The sequence below is a fragment of the Suncus etruscus genome, chromosome 20, assembly GCF_024139225.1.
Source record: "Suncus etruscus isolate mSunEtr1 chromosome 20, mSunEtr1.pri.cur, whole genome shotgun sequence".
NCBI lineage: Eukaryota > Metazoa > Chordata > Mammalia > Eulipotyphla > Soricidae > Suncus > Suncus etruscus.
This window is the reverse complement of record NC_064867.1, coordinates 27,588,958-27,605,161: the sequence shown is the minus strand read 5'-3', so window position 1 is coordinate 27,605,161 and position 16,204 is coordinate 27,588,958. Positions and strand designations below refer to the sequence as shown.

At 45.2% G+C, this 16,204-nt stretch overlaps 1 protein-coding gene across 1 annotated transcript in view; it reads left to right on the top strand.

Annotated features, from left to right (window-relative positions):
• Positions 1–16,204, top strand: part of SLC41A3 (solute carrier family 41 member 3) — a 36,175-nt gene that overhangs the window by 6,043 nt on the left and 13,928 nt on the right. The window contains exon 3 of the mRNA XM_049766525.1: positions 10,983–11,090. Coding sequence (XP_049622482.1) covers positions 10,983–11,090 — 108 coding nt within the window. The remainder of the gene's footprint in view (positions 1–10,982; positions 11,091–16,204) is intronic.

The window sequence follows — 16,204 nt, the reverse complement described above, 5'->3', positions numbered from 1 at the left end:
ATGCTAGGCAAGTGTCTTACTCCCCTTACTATGGCTCCAGCCTCTGCTGTTTGCTTTTCTTGTCGTCAAGGAGATGGAATGTTTGTGGTTGCTTCTGTCATAATATGATCATCTTTTTTTCTTCCCAACATTCCATTCTGGGATTCCCCAAGATTGGGAATCTTGGTTCTTGAGTCAAAAGAGAGATTGTTCATGTTTTTACTTTTCTGTGTATCTTTTGACTTTGGATGATGTTGTTCATGCTTATCTATTTTTTAAGTATTTAGGGATATGGAAAAAATTTTATAGTCTCTAGGCCTATATCCTATGGAAAAAATTTTATAGTCTCTAGGCCTATATCCCTATTTAACTCTCAGTCTCCTGTGAGCCCACCTGCATGACCTTTCAGTGGGGTGTGCATTTACTTCATATTGTGTGAATAGCTCAAGCCAACTTCAGAGGAACCAGGCAGACCCACTGGTGATCGAGAACTTTGCACCCCACCTCATGGGTAGATTAGTATTAGAGGATAAAGAGATGGAAGCAGAGGCAGAGATCACACCTGAACAGTCCTCTGGAGCCTAGGACTGGAGTGCTGGTATAGTGGGGAAGGCACTTGTCTTACATGAATAAGATCCTAGTTACATCCCTGGCATTTCAGGAACCCCCCCCCCATCACTATTAGGAGCTTAGAGTCAAGAGTAACCAGTGAGCACCACTGGGAATGTAACACCCCACCCCAAACAAAGGAAATGAAAAAAGGAGAAGAGAAAGGCTAGAGAGCAGAGGTGACTTCCATCCCTGGCACTGACCTGACACAGAAACAGGAGACACAGTGGGGCCTGGGAGTAGCAGCCAGGGCATGGGGGGTGGGATGAATCCCAGTTTCTCCCGGAGAACACGAGGTTGGGAAGAAGAAACTCCCTCACAGAAACAAGCACAAACCGTCCAGCAGAGCTGAAGGCCTTATCAGTAGCCCAGAGGGAAGTTTCTTGCCAGTAGGTTCTCTGGGACATTCCCATTTCCCCCATGCATGCTGGAGACTGCCCCTTGGGTGTGCATGCCAGGCCAGGTGCTTGTTGGGCAGAGCTTAGCAGAAGGGCAGCCCCCCTCTGGCCCCTCACTTGGGAGGTGCTGAGAGTGCAGATCCCTGAGAATTTGGATCCAAGTCAGTCAATACTTTGTGCTGATAATGATGGGGGTACTCAGTAACTTAGGTGGTGGGCGTTTCTTCCAGCCCATTCCACATTTTGGTGCATGAAACTGAGTTTGACTTCTGGGGTAAAAGTGGGGGTCTCCCTTCAGAGCCAACACATGTCCCAACACATGGGTGATTCTAGCTCTGAAGGGAACCAGGACTGACCTGGGGTGCTGGCTCTACACCCAGAAATTACCCCAGGCAGACTCAAAAGACCATATGGGATGCCAGGAATCAAACCTAGGTCGGCTGCATGCAAGGCAAATGCCCTACTGCTATGCTATCTCTCCAGCCCCTTTTATAGTAATTTTTACTTGCTTAGTCAGAGCCTCTTTCTGTTTTCATATTTTCCCTCAGGGAGTCCAATGGTCTGGGCTGCACCGGGTACTATTATACTTTGCATTAGAAAGATTTTAGAGGGGCCGGGCGGTGGCGCTGGAGGTAAGGTGCCTGCCTTACCTGCGCTAGCCTAGGAGACGGACCGCGGTTCGATCCCCCGGCGTCCCATATGGTCCCCCAAGCCAGGAGCGACTTCTGAGCGCATAGCCAGGAGTAACCCCTGAGCGTTACCGGGTTTGGCCCAAAAACAAAAAAAAAAAACAAATAAAAAAAAAAAAAAAAAAAAAAAAAAGAAAGATTTTAGAACCATAAAAAGTCACAGGAAGCTTTGAGGCCCTAGGAGGTGACATCTGGCTGGAATGGAGGACCTCTAATTGGGCCCTTCCAGCTTGGGGATGGAAGAGCAAGGTAGGGAGTGGCCATTGAGCAGGCCACATTGAGCAGGGTGGTAGAGGTGGCCTGTACTGGGAGAAGCGCCTGACTGCTGTCCCTGCAGCCATGTGGAATGTGATATTGTATACAGCCTTTATGCTGACTTTACAGTTTGTCTCCTGGGAAAGGAACATTAAGAGCTACTGTGAGTCTAGGATGAGTTGGATGGGTTGGATGACCTGTGATGGGTTGTATATGAAGTGGTTTGGCACAAAAAGGATTTGCAAAGCTATTGGGGGCACAGAAGAGCAATGACTCATTCATTCACTTATTCATCCATTCATTCCATCCATCACAGGTTGCTGCATGCTATGCCCTGTTCTCAGCAAACCTGGGACTCCCTGCAAAGTACACCCCTCAGCTTGTGGTTTCATTTTCTTATTTAGGGTGATCGGCTTCTTGGTGGAAGCTGCTTACATGTGTCTGTTGGGTCTACAGCTGTCTGTGGTGCTTGGGCCAGTGTCTGGCTAAGGTCAGGGCGAAAGACTCGTTTATGGAGTGATTTACTGAATGTTTTCTCGGCTCTGAGAATTGTGGTTGGGGATCACACAGGCTCTGTCCTTGGAAGCAAATGTAGCTAATGCTTTCTTGGGGCAAAGAAGGCTTGCTTTAACAGGAAAGAAGAGAAAGTAAAAAAAAAAAAATAAAAAATAAATAAAAATAAAAAAAAGAAGAGAAAGTGCTTTCCACACCCAGCACTGCAATAAAGTAGAAAAGAGAAGAAAGGAAAAAAGGCTTTGGAGCACTAAGACTATGTCCCAGGGTGCATTTCGGTAACTGCAGTATTATTTATAAGAGCAGGAGGTGCTTGTCCTCTTGTCAAGCATATCAGAAGTACCTGAAAAATTAATTAATTAAATAAAATAAAGAAGTACCTGAGACTAGATGATCGGAAAAGGAAGATGACATACATTTATAAAATGCAATCCATTTCAGCTATTAAAAAATTAGGTTAACTCTTGCCACTAACAGCAAAAAAAAAAAAAAGAAATGGAAGAAACTAGGAGAGTGAAGTTAGTCAGAGGGTAAAGATGTATAAACAAAGAGAATAAAATAGACCCTGTGGACATTGACACTGATATTGACAATGGGAGGGCAGTTATGTGTGTGTGGGTGGAGGACAGGGGACTGAAAGGGTTTGTTGGATTGGTTTATTGTTATTTTTTTGTTTGTTTGTTTGTATTTTGAATCACACCCAGCAGTGGTTAGGTGTTACTCCTGGCTCTGCATTCAAGAATTATTCCTGGACCAGAGAGATAGCACAGCTGTAGGACGTTTGCCTTGCATGCAGCCGACCCAGGACAGACCTGGGTTCTATTCTCAGCACCCCATATTGTCCCCCGAGCCTGCCAGGAGGGATTTCTGAGCATAGAGTCAGGAGTAACCCCTGAGCACCAAATAAATAAATAAAAGTGATTATTTCTGATGTGCTCAGGAGCCCATATGGGATGTTAGGGATCAAACCCAGATCTGCTGTGTGCAAGGCAAACAACTCACCTACTGTATTATCCCTCCAGCCCTGTTTTATTCTTTTCATTTTGTTTTGTTTTGCTTTGCTTTGTTTCGTTTTTTAAATATACTTTGGGTTAGGATTACAAGAGAGTTTGTAATATAGGATTCTTCCCATCGATCCTTAGCTGTTTGAGAAAAAGTTCATGTGTTGATAGCTAGGAATTATCAGTCTGTCTCAAGTAAAAAAAAGAAAAAGTGATTTGAGTTTCGAGTGGGTGGTGCGAAGTTCTGCCTGGCACCCTGGGGCAGCCCCTTGACTCCTCTTCCCCCACCAGATGGCCCTGAGACCTGGCTGGCACTGGGGCTCTGAGCAGGGAGAGTAGATTTAGTGACTGAGTCTCAGCCCATGGCCCATTTCCTGGGGGACAGTAGGTATGTCTCAATCTCTTGGAACTGCACTTCTGATCGCCGTGACCTCACTCCCACTGAGCCTGTCCCATTTTGAACAACCTGTCCCTGGCTCCTGGCACCAGAAAGGTGGATACTCCAACATAGTCCCTATAAGCCAAGTTGCAGCCACAACTTCTTTAGTTGGGGTGATTCTCAGGGCTGTTGGAAACTGATATGAATGAGGAAAGGGGTTCATCTGCACCCACAGAAACAGGCCTGGCTTCTTCCACCATCACAGTCTTGTCTCGTGGCCATGAGTTCCAGATCCCAGCATTGATGTCACCACAGGACATGACTTCTCTCTTTTTTTTTTTTTATAAATTATCTTTATTTAAACACCGTGATTACAAATGTAATTGTAGTTGTATGATTATAGTCATGTAAAGAACACCCCCTTCACCAGTGCAGGATTCCCACAACCAATTTCCCAGATCTATCTATCCCCCACCCCACCCACACCTGTACTCGAGACAGGCTTTCTTTTTCCCTCATTCATTCACATTGTTATGATAGTTTTCAGTGTAGTTATTTCTCTAACTGCACTTATCACTCTATGTGGTGAGCTTCATGTCATGAGCTGCACCTACATGGGAAGATGGGGGGGGGGGAATAAGGGTTTGGACTGAGGCAGTAAAATATTAAAAATGAGATTTGTAGGGCGGTATCAAGGTCACAATACAAGATGGATGTTATGGATATATAAAATATATGCATACAATACTATCAATAGGAAAACAAGGAGAAAAAAATTCCAGTGACTGTCCCAACATAAACCAGTACTAAAACGGCCCTCCCTCCTCCCCCATGCACCTCCCCCCTGGAGTACGGAGGAAGGGGGGAAGCCTGAGGACTACTAAGAGTCCACCTGAACCACTTCTGGCCATCTGAGCTGGCACCCAGGGAAGGCCTGGAGTCAGGGGAAAAAGACAAGGACGGCTGGGGGCCTGCCAAGCCTCCCAGCACTCCCCAGGCCAGGGAGAAGGGCTCTGGTATGGGGCCTCCCCAAATCCCATACCTGGCAAGAGCTGGTCTCCAGAATCAAAGAGGGAACTGGAAGCCAAAGGGACATGACTTCTCTCCTGGGCTATTCAGCCACAAGGATTAAAACTCTTCTCATTCAGGGCCGGAGTGATGGTGCAAGCAGTAGGACATTTGCCTTGCACACAGCTGATCCAGGATGGACCTCTGTTTGATCCCTGGCATCCCATATGGCTTCCAAGCCAGGAGCAACTTCTGAGGGCATAGCCAGGAGTAACCCCTGAGCGTCACCAGGTTTGACCCAAAAAGCAAAGAAAGGAAAAAAGAAAACTCTTCTCTTCCCTCAGTGCCATTCCCTGGGCCTGCTGGGCATGTCCCATGTGCTGATCTCTCCAGCCTCTTGCCAAGAACACGGCATCTCCAGGCCCTCACACAGCATGGGGCAGGCCTCTTTGTGGGGTTCGCCAAGGCCAGACTTCCCTCTGGCCACTGGCCACATCTCTTTGGACTCAGCACAAGCCAGCATGGTTCTCCCACACACACATACACACACACCCCCAGATGATATCAAGGTCGTGCTGAGAAACAGGGATTGTCTTTGTGGGGGGCCGGCCTGGAGAGGTGCCTTTAGACGCAGCAGCCAGTATCTGAGAAGAACCAAATCTGCTGGGAGTGTCCAGGACCAGCTACCCAGGCCCTGCCAAACTCACTGGCCTGTTTCACTCACTGTCGTACCTTGGATCTTGACCACTGGACACAAGTTGAGGAGTCCCCCCATCTGCTGACACAGGCCATCGTGGGACCCTTTGCCAGCGTGGGCGAATATTGGCTGCCCTGTGAGGACAAGGAGGAGAGGCCAGCAGGTACACTCTGGGGTGTACCTTCCTGCAACTTCATCATGGTGGTCACCCAGCTGAATCTGGAGTTTCGTTTCCAGGGCAAGAAGTTGCGAGGGTTCAGCTGTGAACTCATACGGACCCCACACGGGTTCTTCCCAGAGACTGTCTTCACCATCACGTTCCAAATCGTGGTGCCTATTCTGCTCTCAGGCCTGGGCATGATGGCTGCGGGCTTCATCATGAACACCATCCAAGTGCGTACAGGGTGATTGTGGGGTACAGGAGTGGGAGGGCCAGGATCCTAGGCATCACGGTGAGGACAGACAGGGCTGGAGGTGCTGGGAGATGTTTGTGCATCAGGTTTCTGGTGCAGCAACCCTGAGCAGGGGTCCATGGTACTAACAGAAATCTTCATAGTTTTAGTTTCATGGAACACTGAAGCCCCTGAAGCAATCTCATCCAGCTACCCTATCTCAGTGTCATTTCCTACCTTGCAAGGTGGTGAGAATGAATGACCTAGGGATCCTCGCCGGAGCCATTAATTCACCTTTTTGTGGCTATAAACCCCATAGGCTTCTTCGATGGGGAAGATAAAACACAGCTGAATTCAGTGGCTGCAACATTTTTGGGGGGGTGGGTGTACTGGTGGGTTAGAGGCATTGGACAGAGGATGGGAATAAAAACATGACCTCACATTTCCATCTACCACCCCACATTCCCACATCCAACCCTACATTCCTGTCTCCGACCCCATATTCTCATCTCCTCTCCATACACATTTTCCTCTCCCACCCCATATTCCCATTTTCCATCTGTTGATTTCAATCCTGGCTTGTCTCATGGCTGATGTGTTGGAATCATAAGTTTCCTCTCACGCATTTGTTTACAGAGTCAGTGGGCTGGAAAACTAGGAAAGACAGGAGGGAGGTGGGGGTTTACATTTTGTGTAATCGTATGTTAGAAGGTCACCTCTGGACCTGTAACATTGAAGTTAGATGTTCAGGGGCCGGAGAGATAGCATGGAGGTAAGGCGTTTGCCTTGCATGCAGAAGGTAGGTGATTCGAATCCTGGCATCCTATATGGTCCCCCGAGCCTGCTGGGAGAGGTTTCTGAGCATAGAGCCAGGAGTGACCTTTTTTTTTTTTTTTTGTGGTTTTTGGGTCACACCCGGCAGTGCTCAGGGGTTATTTCTGGCTCCAGGCTCAGAAATTGCTCCTGGCAGGCATGGGGGACCATATGGGATGCCAGGATTCGAACCGATGACCTCCTGCATAAAAGGCAAACGCCTTACCTCCATGCTATCTCTCCGGCCCCCAGGAGTGACCCTTAAGCACTGACCCAAAAAACAAAAAAAAAAAAGAAATTTAGATGTTCAGTCCCTGGCAGTGGCCTGGACTGTCCCCCCTCTCCTCTGCACACATGCTGTAATCTTCAAGCTGACCACTGGCCATCTTCCTATGGGGCTGTCTGTGAGCTAGAGACAGATAACCACTCCTACCCACTCGCTATGCTTGAATCCCTAGTTCTGAATGAGCTCACAATGGTTCTCAGGCAACTCCACTTTAATTCCTCCATCCATGGAACAGTTCCCTATCTGGGGATTCAGGACAGCTCTTCAAGGACTGGTCAGTTTGTTGGTAGAAAGCCAGTGGTCAGTGGGTCTGAGAAGATAGTACAAGGTTAACTGGCTCATCTTGAACTCTGCCCACCCCCACCACCAAGAGTGATTCCTGAGTAGTCATGAGTCAGCTCTCAGCCCCAGTTGTGGCACCCCACTTTGAAAAAATAAAGGAAGCTGATATTTGATCTAGGAATGTGGCTCAACAGTAGAGCATTTGGTATAGTATGTGTGAAGCCCTGAGTGCAATCCCCACCTCTGTGAAAAAGAAAAGAACCAAGGGGCTGGAGTGATGGTGCAGTGGTAGGGCATTTGCCACGCATGCGGCTGACCCATGATGGACCTTGGTTCGATCCCCCGGCTTCCCATATGGACCCTCAAGCCAGGAGCAATTTCTGAGCATGTAGCCAGGAGTATCCCCTGAGTGTCACCGGGTGTGGTCCAAAATTAAAAAAAAAAAGAGAGAGAACCAAATCTATTATTTATTTGTGCCTGAGAAAAAGGTATCCATCTCTGCAGTATCACCCCTGGAAGTAGCATTTATTTTCTTCTTTGAGGCCCTTTACCCCTGCATACCTTCCCTGGTACTGTGGCTCAGGATTGGGGCACGGATATAGGGGAGACACTGTCTTAGAATGTGGCAGAGGAGATGGTGCCAGTTCAGGTAGCACAAGTAGGGCTGATCTGGAAGGGATTCTAAAAGGCTGAACTTGCATCAGATGTGGGATCACATTTGTTGCGGAGACCAACAGGAAGAAGCCGCCTCTGGGACTCTGCACTAGTAGGGAAGTCAACTCAAGCTTTGAGTCTTTCTCTGGGAGAAAGAACCAAAGGTACTGGAGCATCTCAGCCTGCTGCTTCTCCCCATTTCTAGACAGTGGGGATATTGAGATTTGAGGGCCCAGTTGTTCAGGCTCCAGAGAGACTGCCTCCTATCTTTCTCAGAACCATGCAGGTATCTGGCTTGCCCTCATGGCTCCAAAGGATGACAGCATGGAAGGGACTAGCCAGGACTGGGTGCCAGCTGCAAGGACGCCCACCCAGCTGGCCAGGCCTCCTGTTTGAGGGTACCCCATGGCAATTCTAGTATCCCAAGACATGGGCAACTGCTGGATTCAACTTCTCTGCTTAGAGCCAGAATTCTTTCTGGGGTCCAGGTTCCATCATAAGTTGGACCATAGGTATGGAGGCCCGATGAGTGGCCAGATCTGAGGTTTTCATAATTATTTTCTAGTGACACCATGAAGAATAGAGGCCCACTAGTAAGGAAAGTGTTCAGACCAGCACAGGGGTTCTGGTCACAGGATTTTTTCAACTCTTGGCTGTGCTTTGAGACTTTGTGGAGGAGGTGATTATTTGGTACCCAGAGACTATGAACAAAACAAAAAATAATGACTCATCTGAGCCTGCCCTGCGGAGATTTGAATCACCATCCTTCTGCATGCAAGGCAAATGCCCTACCTCCATGCTATCTCTCCAGCCCCTCAGATGAGTCATTCTTTAACTGTTACTTTCTTCTTTCATTCATACAGCACATTTTGAGCTCCAGGCCCACTGCCCCGGGTCTTGGGTCTGAGACAGACTTACCATCTATTTCAATCCATCTCTGCAGGGACCAGGGCTAGACTACTAATCTTTGTATCATCCCTCTGAGTGCGAGGGAGTGGAGAACACCAGCAGTTGTTAGCCTCAGTGGACATAAGAGATGATTCATTCTTCTAGAAGTAGCTGGATGTGGGAGCAGGTTCAGGAGCCAAAATTGCCATTTACAGGATGATGTGAGAAATAGCCAGGCCTAGGGACCAGCCCATGTGTGCAGATAGGGATGAAGATGAAGTAAATTGTGAAGAGGATATGGACCAGCTTGGCTGTTGTGGGGAGGGGGACATTTAATGCTTTTTTGTCCTACTGAGGACATAGGGAGCAGAGGGGTAACCGATTGTATGGTTACTCTTGCTTTGGGCCACATCCGGCTACTTGCAGCTCAGTGCTTGGAGTCACTTCTGGCAGTGCTTGGGGAGTTATGTACTGCCAGGGACCAGGGGCTGCCATATTTGTAGTATTCACTCTGCTTATTAGGCCGTTTCCCCTGGCCTATCATTCTCTATCTGAGGACACTCCCATGTGTGTGATTTGAGCTGTTAACCCAGACGCAGAGAAACTCACAGCTGGGTGCACTCACAGCAAGGAATGCCCCATGATGCCCACCCAGGTGGGGAGTCCTCTTGGTCTCCCATTGAGCCTTTGGCTGGTCTTTAGAGATGATGTCCGCGAGTCCGCGAGGCCTCACAAATGTGGGGTGAGTGTCCAGTGAGGGATCTAACTCAAATTCAGAGTCAGAGATGAGTCCGAAGGTGTGAAGATATGGTTGTAGCCTACTATGCCCCTGGTCCTGCATCAAAGCCCTCCATGCTTTGATATATAATAATGATATATATATATATATATATATATATATAATGAGGACTGATAGCAGAGACCCTCCCCCCAGAACCTCAGGGGACTTTCATTCATTCATTGAAGTGACATTCATATTCTTTAAGATCCATCGACACCCTCCAACCACCAGACACTCTCCAGCCTTTTTCCACCAAACAGTTCACTGCACCCCACCTTCTCCCTCTGTGGAACTCCCAGCTCTGGGCCTTGATTTTGTTGTGCTGGTTTCATCTGTCCCCAAGCTTTGCTTCTTTGCCCCTCGCACATTTGCATGAATGAATCATCTGGTATTTGTGCTACTGATGAGAGGAGAGGTCAGATGGACAGCAGGGATGTGTAGATGGTGACAGGATGAGAGAGGCCTGAGGCATTTAGACTCAGTGAATGCCCAGAACCTCAGAAGGTGTGGAAGGTGTGATAGAAGGAAGAGGTCCGAGTGGGGATCCTGAAGTTTGAGGGGGCTATGGGGGGTGCTAAGATTCCATCAGTGGTTGGTTTCCTCACCTCCACATAGCCCTACTTTGGGGAGTGGGTATACCCCAGCCTTCTGACTCTTGACTCCCAGGAGGGAAGTTTAGGGGTCCTCGTTTCAAAGCCTGAGTTCAATCTCTAGCACCACATGGAACCCCCCAAGTGTCACTGGATACTGCTTGGGGATTTCTGAGAACTGTGGGTTACCCAGGAACTTCCAGCACTGCATCATCCATCTTTGCATTAAACTTCTGGCCAGGTTGGCCACGAATTGTCAGGAAGAGCTCTTGGATCCCAGAGACCCTCCCAAAAAAGAAATTCCTTAGAGTAGATAGGGCATGTGCCTTGCACACAATGATCTGGATTCTATCCCCAGCACTGCATAAAGTTTCCCTGGCACAGGCAGGAGTGATTCCTGAGCACAGTGATAGGACTAAGCCCTGAGCACTGCCAGGTGTGGCCCTAAAGCTGAAGAGATAATATAACAGGTATTGTGTTTGAATTGTACTTGGGTAACCTAGGTTTGATCCCGGGCATCCCATATAATCCCCTGAACCAAGAGTGATTCCTGGGTGCAGAGCCAAGAATGACTCCTGAGCACTGCTAGGTGTGGCCATTTAATTAATTAATTAATTAGTAAATAAATAAAATAGAAGGATGAAAAGAAGAAAGAAAAAAGACATTGATAAGTCATTGGCTAATGAGGAGAGTCACTGAAGTTGTTCTAGAAGCTTCTGAGATACCCATCTATACACTAGGACTGATGACCTTTCTCTTCCCCATCAGCACTGGCCGGTGTTCACAGAGGTACAAGACCTTCTGACCTTGGTACCTTCCTTAGTGGGCCTGAAGGGGAATCTAGAGATGACACTGGCATCACGACTGTCCACTGCTGTAAGTAACATCTGGGTCCCAGTATTGTGGAACATTGGCATCACAGTTGTCCACCTCTGTAAGTGACATCTGGGCCCTAGTATCCTGGGACATTTTGTCCCAACCAATCATTTGTCTTCAAGGCAGGTAGGTGGGTGATATATTTGGTTGGAGTATGGGGGGGGGGGGAAACAGCATTGATTGAGGTGCGTCCTTCCACTTTGCTCTAACTCTACGCCTTCTCCCCAGCCTGTCATTCCATTTTCCACAACCAAGATGACCTACTCTGAAAGCCAAGCACTCATATAACTTTCATTTATCCTAACCTGAATATTCGGGCACTCTCCCTACTCAGCTTTCTGTACCCATTCACAGGGAGCCATAAAAGCATGCACAGATCTTTATAAAGAGACAGAAGACCAGGCAAGGGAACATTACAAAGCTATCAGTTCTCTTTGTCTTTGTTGATAAAATTAATCTGCCACAGGAAATTGTAGAGCCTTTGGCAATGCTGATTTGGTGGTGATGGTAGTGGGTTTTAGGCCATTCCCAGTGATGCTCACGGGTTACTCCTGGCTCTGCACTCAGGAATCTTACTCCTGGAGATGCTTTGGTAACCATATGGGATGTCAGGGATTGAACCTAAGTTAGCAACATGGCTAGCAAGTTAATAAGGCTAGCACCTTACCCACCAAACTATTGCTCCAGCCCTGGCAATAATTTTAAAATGAAAGGAATAAATGAGTGAGAAAAAGCAAGAAGATACTGGGAGGAAAAAATGAAAAAGAATTCTGATGGTCAAACTTGATTTCCAGATTTTGATATGTGGTTTGAAGCTTTATAATAGTTAAAATGTTTGTAACTAATGTTATTGATGTATCATAGAGAAAAACTGTCATTTAAAGATATACTCAGGTGTGAATACACATGCAATCTACATGCAATTGTAGAATATTGTCATTCTAAGTCAGTATAAAGACTATAAACTAATGACTTTAGTTTATCAAGTAGGGTACTTGCCTTGTATGCTGCATATACCATGTGGTACCCCGATCTCTTCCAGAAATGATGTGTAAGCACAGAACCAGGAATAAGTCCTGAACAAGTGTATAATACATATATACATATATATATATATATTTAAAGGTGTAAGGGACAGTTATGTCTTGTGATAGCTTTGCTCTGTGTGTGTGTGTGTACAATCTTTGTGGCTTTCTGCACAAAAGATCCTTTCATCTCTACATAAAGACAATTTTACTTTTTTGTTTCCAAATTGATGTCTTTTATGTCTTTTTCTTGTCTATCTGATTTGGCTAGAATTTCCAGTACCCTTTTGAGTAACTGTGGTAAAAAAAAAGGGGGGGGCTCCTTGTTTCTTATCTAGAGAAATGTTTTAAGCTTTCACTTTGAGATGTTAGCCCTAGAATTTTTATATTTGGCCTTTATTAGTTAGTGCTTTTATTTAATCCTTTGTTGACTGCTTTTCTGATGAACGTATGTTCAATTTTATCAAATGCATTTTGTATCAATTAAATTATTTTTCTGTTTTTCTCTTTATTCTGCTAATATTGTTATTAATTTCCATATTTTTACACCCTCCTTCAAGAAATAAATGCCACTGGGTCATGGCATATTGTTCTTTAAGCATGCTATTGAATCTGGCTTATTGATATTTTATTGAAGATTTTTACATCAATATTTATATAGCAATGCTATTGTCTTAGTTTGGTTTTCTTGTAGCATTATTCTTATTTTTCTTTGTTGGGTGATTTGCCACCTGGCGATGCTCAGGAGTAACTTCTTGGCTCTTTATTCAGGAATTACTCTTGACTGTGCTCAGAGGACCATTCTTATAGCATCTTTGTCTGGATTTTGTGTCAGTGATATGGCCTCACAGTGTGAAGATGGAATTTTCCTTTCTCTTTGATTCCTAGAAAAATTTGCAAAAGAGTAGTGCCAATTCTCCTTTAAATGTTTGGTGGGTGCTTACTTTGCATAAGGCCGACCTGGATTGGATTCCCAAATCCTACCAGGAGTGACCTCTGAACACAGATCTAGAGTAAGCCCTGATCACCATTAGGTTTGCCCCCAAACATTAAAAATTGCTTAAAACTGACATATAGATCTATATACTTGGTGGAGAGGCAAAAGAAATAGTACAGGGGGTTCTTGAATGTCTTGAATGTGGCCAACACTGGTTCAATCCAAGCCACAGAATATGTTACCCCAGTAGTTATTTTAGTTTTCTATTACTTCTTTCAATTCTTTTATTTAACCTTTTTTCTTTTGATTCTGTCATTGTTTACTTAATATATTTAGCTTCTTTGATGTATGATGCCTATATGTTATAGTCATGGTGGGTTTTGGTGGTTGAAACTTTTATCATTAGAGCATGCCCTTCTATGTCTCTTATAACTTTTATAAAATAAATTGTTTAGTCTGATGTAAATATAGTTGACCCATTCTTTTTCCATAACTATTCACACTTAGCAATTTTTCCTGTCTTTCCCTTTCAATGTAAATGTGGTCTTAAAGCAAGCAAGCCTCCAAGAGAAAGTTTATAGTTACATCCTGTTATTTTATTGTGCTAATTTATTTTGCTAATTTTTTTGGACTGGGGGCAGGTGAGTGCTGAGAATTAAACCAGGACTTTATTCATATCTGACCTGGTTTAAGACTTTAATTTATGTTTACGGTCATTACTGATAAAAAAGGACTTGCTATCACCATTTAGTTATTTGTTTCCTCTGTGTCTTAAAGGGATTTTTGTTTGTTTTTTTTTTTAAGATAAATGTTTGGACCAAACTTTAAAAAGTGTGTGTGTTCTGGGGCTAGAAAGATAGCACAGTGGTTGGGCATTTGCCTTGCATGCAGCCAATCAAGGACAGACAGTGGCTTGAATCCCAGCATCCCATATGGTCCCTTGAACCTGCAAGGAGTGATTTCTGAGCACAGAGCCAGGAGTAACCCCTGAGCATCACTGGGTGTGACCCCAAAACAAAACAAAAGGCGTGTGTGTTCAAATGGCAGACTGGGAGCAGGAGGTATAGAAAGGACTCTGGGAACAATAATGGTGGGATGGGTGCTGGAACATTTATGTCTAAAACTCAACTATGAATAACTTTGTAAATCACGGTGCTTTCATTAAAAATTAAAGAAGAAAATAAGTATCTGGGGGGCTGGAAAGATAGTACAAGATAGTACAAGAATTAAAGCAATGGCCTTGCTTCTTGATTTTATCCCTGGAACCACATATGGTCATCTTAGCACCACCAGCAAACTCTCCTGAGCACAAATCCAGGAATAACCCCTAAACACTTGCTGGCTGTGGTTCAAAAATAAAAATGAAAATGGTGAGTGCCAGAGCTTGAAGTAGTTGGAGAAAACAGTAACAGGCAGAGGGTGGAGGGCATCTAGGCTGGCTGTGGTGCACCGCAGAAATATTCCTATCTCCTCACCCCAGATACTGCAGCCCTGTCCTCTGGCCCTTTATTCCCTTGTTCTCATGAGGACACATGAGGTTCTAAGTGCTAATGCACCTGCATGAAGTTGGAATCTCTGAGACAGAGGACTGATGTCCATCACGCTAATTTGAACATTCTTAATTTGAACAACAAAATGTAATTCTGCTTTTCTTCCTTCTTTCTTTCTTTCTTTCTTTCTTTCTTTCTTTCTTTCTTTCTTTCTTTCTTTCTTTCTTTCTTTCTTTCTTTCTTTCTTTCTTTCTTTCTTTCTTTCTTTCTTTTTTTTCTTTCTTTCTTTCTTTCTTTCTTTCTTTCTTTCTTTCTTTCTTTCTTTCTTTCTTTCTTTCTTTCTTTCTCTTTCTTTCTTTCTTTCTATCTTTTCCTTCCTTCCTTCCTTTCTTTTCTTCCTTCCCTTCCTTCCCTCCCCTTCCCTTCCCCTTCCTTTCCCTCCCCTTATCTTTTCCTTCCTTCCTTCCTTCCTTCCTTCCTTCCTTCCTTCCTTCCTTCCTTCCTTCCCTTCCCCTTCCTTTCCCTTCCCCTTCTCCCTTCCTTCCTTCCTTTCCCCTTCCTTCCTTCCTTCCTTCCTTCCTTCCTTCCTTCTTCCTTCCTTCCTTTCCTTCCTTCCTTCCTTCCTTCCTTCCCTCCCTTCCCTCCCTCCTCCCTCCCTCCCTCCCTCCTTCCTTCCTTCCCTCCTTCCTTCCCTCCCTCCCTCCCTCCCTTCCCTCCCTCCTTCCCTCCCTCCCTCCCTCCTTCCTTCTTTCCCTACTTCCTTCCCTCCCTCCCTCCCTTCCCTCCCTCCCTCCCTCCCTCCCTTCCCTCCCTCCCTTCCCTCCCTCCCTTCCCTCCCTCCCTCCCTCCCTCCCTTCCTTCCTTTTTGTTTGTTTTTGGGTCACACACGGCAGTGCTCAGGGGTTACTTCTGGCTCTGTGTTTGTTTTTGGTTTTTGGGTCACACGCGGCAGTACTCAGGGGTTACTCCTGGCTCTGTGCTCAGAAATCACCCCTGGCAGGCACAGGGGACCATATGGGATGTTGGGATTCGAACCACCGTGTTTCTGGATGTAAGGCAAACGCCCTACCTCCAGGCTATCTCTCTGGCCCGTAATTCTGCTTTTCTTTGGAATTTAAGAGTTTAATGGACACAGGACCAAAGAGCTAGTGAAGTATAGTTCTGAAAATTATTTTTAACTTTATTTATTTATTCATTTTTTATATTGTAAGAATTTATCGAAGAGACAAAATTAATTAACATATTGAGGTAAATTGACATAACATAATATAGTAACATAACATAACATAGCGTAACATATAATTAATATAATATAATAATACATTAAGTCAAAGAACATTTCTGAATAAAACACAATTTTTTATTATAATGACTTACATATCTTTCACAGTAGTATTTTAGGTACATATTAACATTGAATCAGGGGAATATCCATCAACCCCAGTGTTGTCCTCCCTTCATCCTTGTTCCCTCCTTTATCCCCCAGAATGCTAGTTTAACTAAAAGCATATGTTAACACTAATGTAAATCATTATTTTTTGCAGTTCCAGATATTTTTACAAGTGGTTTCTTAAAGGTTTAGAGTCAAAGGAGCACTGTATAAACAATGTTAGAGTGGCAATTATCATTTGCATGGGCCCACCAAAGTATGGGGGTCATGGA